The 5,018-nt window shown below is 36.5% G+C and overlaps 1 protein-coding gene across 1 annotated transcript; it reads left to right on the forward strand.

Moving 5' to 3' along the window:
- The first annotated feature begins 1,891 nt into the window (after positions 1-1,891).
- On the forward strand, positions 1,892-4,467 carry LOC125646603 (uncharacterized). Its single transcript, XM_048872993.2, has 2 exons — positions 1,892-1,936; positions 3,368-4,467. Exon 2 carries the CDS (start codon positions 3,397-3,399, stop codon positions 4,276-4,278), a length of 882 nt encoding a protein of 293 aa, XP_048728950.2. The 5' UTR covers positions 1,892-1,936; positions 3,368-3,396; the 3' UTR covers positions 4,279-4,467.
- Positions 4,468-5,018: the final 551 nt, after the last annotated feature.

A 5,018-nucleotide genomic window follows, 5' to 3' on the forward strand; every position in this document is an offset into this window, starting at 1 on the left:
TATATCTGTTATAGTTATTCATGGGGAAAAAATCCATACCTTTCCTTAATAATTTCAAATCTATAGCTTCCAGATTATGTATACCCCCATCAAAAACTGAAGTCTGGCACCATACAGCTGAGCTATTTAAATCACTCGGGATTAAAATTGTATGTAATTTCATGAAAAAACACAGATAATGATTCCTTATCACCTTGGTAAAATGTTTGTCAAAAATAAAGGAAATATATCGCATTATGGACTTGATAAATAATTGAATGAAAACAGAGTTATTGTCCTTGGATTCAATATTTTGAAACATATAATTGACTATTCAAATATAACTAAGAATTTTGAAATATTTTATGGCTAACAAGATTTTTTACAATAACTATTGAAAAAGATTCCAACAAAATTTATGTTCCTCTCATTAAATTATTGACTTTGCAAAATCCTATGACGTCACACGAGTGTGGCACTACGTTAAGCGTATTCCTAGGTGAAATAGATACTGTCTCTTTTGTCAAACGGAAAATAAAATCGATCTGTATTGAAAATGAAATGCATTTGATTGAAAATTGTAAATTATATTGTGATATTAGAGCAAATTGTAGTATTTTGAAACATTTTAGTTACTATGGAAACACTGAATATGTTTATCGATGTCTTACATGACATTTTTAGCATTTAAAGAAAGAAAAGTTTAAGGGATATGCAACTTGTGACGATTATTAGTGATACATCATAGATTATATTGCATTTAATTTAACAGATATCGTTGTACTATAATAATTGAGTCTGATGACACGTTTCTTCGATATACATCATAATTATTGGATGTACTTTGGGTCGGTGGCCTTGAAATACCTATCAAAATAAAAATCCATCATCATCACCAATGCATATACTTCTCCTTTGGAGTAACATGTAAATTACAGAATTTAGTTCAAGTACGATCCTAGAAATTACCGTCATTTGACCAACAACAGCAGGTTGTTATACCCTTCTTTCTCTCTCTACCCCCACCCCCCCCCCCCCTCCAGCAGCGGATCCAGAGATTAGGGGAATTTAAAGACCCCAAAAATGAAAATTTTTGAACCAAAGGAGGTTGCAACTTCGTAGTGCCTTCTAGATCCACCACGTACTGCCCTGTCCACTCCTTCACCCTTCGACCTGTCCCTTTTTATTGTATGTTTGTACAGTCGAATCAGTTCCAAAAGAGAGAGAAAGAAAAGAAAACACGCGATGTATAATAAAGGTTTATGTTACCAGGGGCGGACCCAGGAATTGCGGTTACGGGGGGCGCCACTTTATGAGGCAGGGGGTCTGGGTCCAGGACGAAGCCCTGATGGGGGCCCAGGGGGCGAAGCCCTTGGAAGCTCGATCCTGGATTTTACAGATTTTATAGGGCTTGAAATATGTCTCCTATTTAAGTCATTTGTACTATTTTGTATCATTTCTAACACAGGGGCTTCTTATCCATTTTGTTCTCAGTCTATATATAAATATCTAACAAGGTGAAATTAGTAAAATGGCGCAAATTTTAAGGGTTTTTGGAAAAAATTTAGTTCTCCCAACAAAGTAATTCAAGAAATCAAAATATTTTGTCATTTATTTCTCCGGGGGTGGAAGAAATTATTGCTTCTTTTATTGTTTAGCACATTTATCTAAACAAGATACCACGATTTACTTTAAATTTGAAAATTTTAGGGGCGCCGGCTGCGCCCCCCCCCCCTTAAATCCGCCACTGGTTACTTATTTTATTTGTGAAATAAAGGTGACGGTAATTTTGGAACTTTCAGAAAGAAATCAACCTCTGCCTAGAGTTATCGTTCCTTACACCCACAAGTATTTGTGAATGTAAGGAACGATAACTCTGGGTAGAGATTGGGATGTAGACTGATCTAATTTTACGAACTACCATTCTACTTCCGGTATAATGAAAAATATACGTGTGGTAAGTTTGTGAATGTACATTTGAAAAATGGTTTCTTTAGTTATATAAACATGTTAAATTTCCAATGAATTTTGTGGATCCAAAGATTATGAACGCCTTTTCGAGGCGAGGGCATCGATTAGAAGATTAATTAATGTTTGGGTAGGCCTTAACACATTAGGAAGAGTTGTTTCCCTTTATTTTATCATGCTGGGGTCTTGTCGGTGGAGATTTGTTTCAGGGGACCCCATGAAACACGTAGTTGCAGTGAACAAAACTAATTGATTTTATTACAAAATGTTTTAAGTATTTCTGTGCGTCTGTAACACAAGACTTACTTGCTGCATGACAGAAATGTCACTTTTCCTCTGGTTTGACTCCGTTCAGTCGTTGTCGTGCATCTTTCGTGAATTTTGTTATTGCTCAATATTCATTATTGACTTTTTTTTATTGTTTGCAGTTAGGGTCCGCTAAAATTATTGTCAAGCCTGAATACTATAGACGGATTGCCTTTAACAAAACTAGATTTAATTTTTTTTTTAATTTATTTATTTATTTATTTTTTTTTTTTTTTTTTGCAGTAGAGTATATCTATATTGCGGTTAACTGAATTTGGATATACATTTTAATCGTTATTAAATTTTTATAATTACCACTGAATTATTTCAAAATCTGACATAATTGAAGAAAAAACAAGGGGAGGAGAGGGGGTGGCACACACCAGGAAAATTACTTGACCAGCAAAGAAATAAAAAAAAAAAAAAAAAAAGAGGAGGGGATTACTTATAGGAGTTATGAGATTGGTCACTGTTCGTTATCTTCGCCTTTCATGTATCTTCCAAGCCTTGACATTTGTCTCTAGGATTACCCCCTTTACCTATTGTAACATAGTCTCCCCCGACAAAATCAAGTGCAGATCCAGATATTTATCACAAAGTCTATTACAGAGAATGGGTACACAACTAAAACTAAAAAAATACATGTATATGCAACCACATCCCACCCCTTGGACCTGCGCACGACCGATATACAGTGCCGTGGTGTACAGTAACTCACGAGATGATTTATCATTATGATAAAATGTTTTGGAAATGGTTTAACAGACCAAGTTACATATATACAAAGCAGGATACATTTATTGTCAGCCTGCTTAGTGTCGGTTTTATAAGATAAAAGGGCTCTCTGTGTAGCGCTCACTTCCCGTTTTCTCGAATGGAAGGGGGGGGGGGGCAGTGACAAGAGTACCGTAGAGCTTTGTTTTTTTGTTTTTGTTGATACATGTATATATATTGAATTGACCAAAATTACACCTTACCCCCCCCCCCCCCCCAAATAACCATAGATTGTACTCTCATTTTGATAAAAGTGGAATAAAACACATTGGTTGCAACGTAGTTTACAGGGGAAAATACAGTGGAATGTAGACATTATTTGTAAATGTGTTTTTTCCAGAGAGTTTGAAAACTAAACAGTCGTTAAAGATGCAGAGGTCGCCCGATGCAAAATATACACCAGCATATTCATCGGAGTTTATTCTGACGTCATCGTCCCCATTGCCCGTGGTCTCTACTATCTTGTCTCCGAACCCTGGTGACTTACAACCAGATAACGACCCCCTAAGCCATAACAACATGAATCTTTTCCAGTCTACCCAGAGAAACGCTCAATCCAGTACGTCAACAACACGGAATTTTTTGGAAACAGATAACACAATTGATGATATTGAATCCTTTGTCCAAGCAGCCATTCAATCATATCCCCTATCGAGTTGGGATACACCAGATGGGATGGCCTCTGACCTAAACACTCCGGACAAGAGGAGCGAAGTAAGGAGAGACACGGAGGGGGTGAACGTTGCTTCATTGCAGGACAGAATCAGTCCGCTTCTAGAGTTACTCTGTTATTCAGGTGATAACGATATAGAAAGCTTGCTGACCCAAGACGTCAACGAAAATAAATTTCTAGGAACCAAAATAAATAAACCGAATTCAAATGAAGAAAGCACAAACGACGACGAAAATGCGGACAAGCTAAGAAGACACGCCAATTCTGAAATACTCGCTCTGCTAGACTATAACTACCCACACAGAAGCGACGAGGAGAACCTGGTTTGTTTTATCTGTTGCGAGGCGTTCTACGAGCGTCTACATCTGAAAAACCACTTGGTGAATCTGCACCTGCGACACATTCCCATCAGTCAGTTTGCTGGCTGTCCCTACTGTCCGTTTGTCGGTAAGTCTCGTTATCAGTTTGTGGACCATGTCCTAAAGTCCAGGGCTGCATGTAGATCATTGATGATGAGAAAGAAAGAAAAAGGCCGCTTGAAGTCAAAATCTAAGTCCAACAAAGAAAAACAGATTTAATCAACAGATGCATATTACGGAAAGGGAGTTTTGTTGTTATTGGTTTTTTTCCCCTTCTCACAAAATCATTTAAAAAAAAAAATTTAGTAATTGTATGTTACTTAAATGTTGAAATATTGACATTTTGGATTAAATTTTGAACTATTGCATTGTGAATAAAATGACAGCAAATGAGTTTTTTGTCCGAAATTGGTTTCGTTATTTACAAGGTATGTGCATTTTGTACTTACAACAGCAGGTGCTCTTTTATTCAGAGTTGAGTATAAATATGGTCAGATTCTGTCTATACATATTCATATCCGCACTTGGTAAATAAGTAAATGATTTCCCAATCTGACTCTTCTAAATTTGATTTTGAAATTGTAGAATGTTTGATTTTTGCTTAAAATTGATATCTCTATTATCTCCCAGCCAGGTGAGCATAGAAATGATAGGACCCCTCTAATAACGTGGTGTTATTGGCCGTGTAATACAGAAAATAAAACTCGAACAGTGTGGAATGCAAATATTGACTGTCTCCTCAAGTAAGAAATAATCCCGAGGTGTAGGCACATTGAATGACAGAATGAAAATGTCACTGCAATGATATAATGCGGCATTATGTAGATCATTCTGTTTAATGCGATTGAGAAGTTGGAGAAATCTTTAAGAAAATAAATTGAGATAAGCTGCTCTGAAACAATCCGAAAGTTTGAAGAGCCAACTAGACGTCTTGGTGTTTACCGGGGTATATCTTTTAA

This window comes from Ostrea edulis, chromosome 6, assembly GCF_947568905.1.
Source record: "Ostrea edulis chromosome 6, xbOstEdul1.1, whole genome shotgun sequence".
Classification (NCBI taxonomy): Eukaryota; Metazoa; Mollusca; class Bivalvia; order Ostreida; family Ostreidae; genus Ostrea; species Ostrea edulis.

Coding starts and splice junctions, on each gene's coding strand:
- LOC125646603 (XM_048872993.2), top strand. CDS start 3,397: ATGCAGAGGTCGCCCGATGCAAAATATACACCAGCATATTCATCGGAG.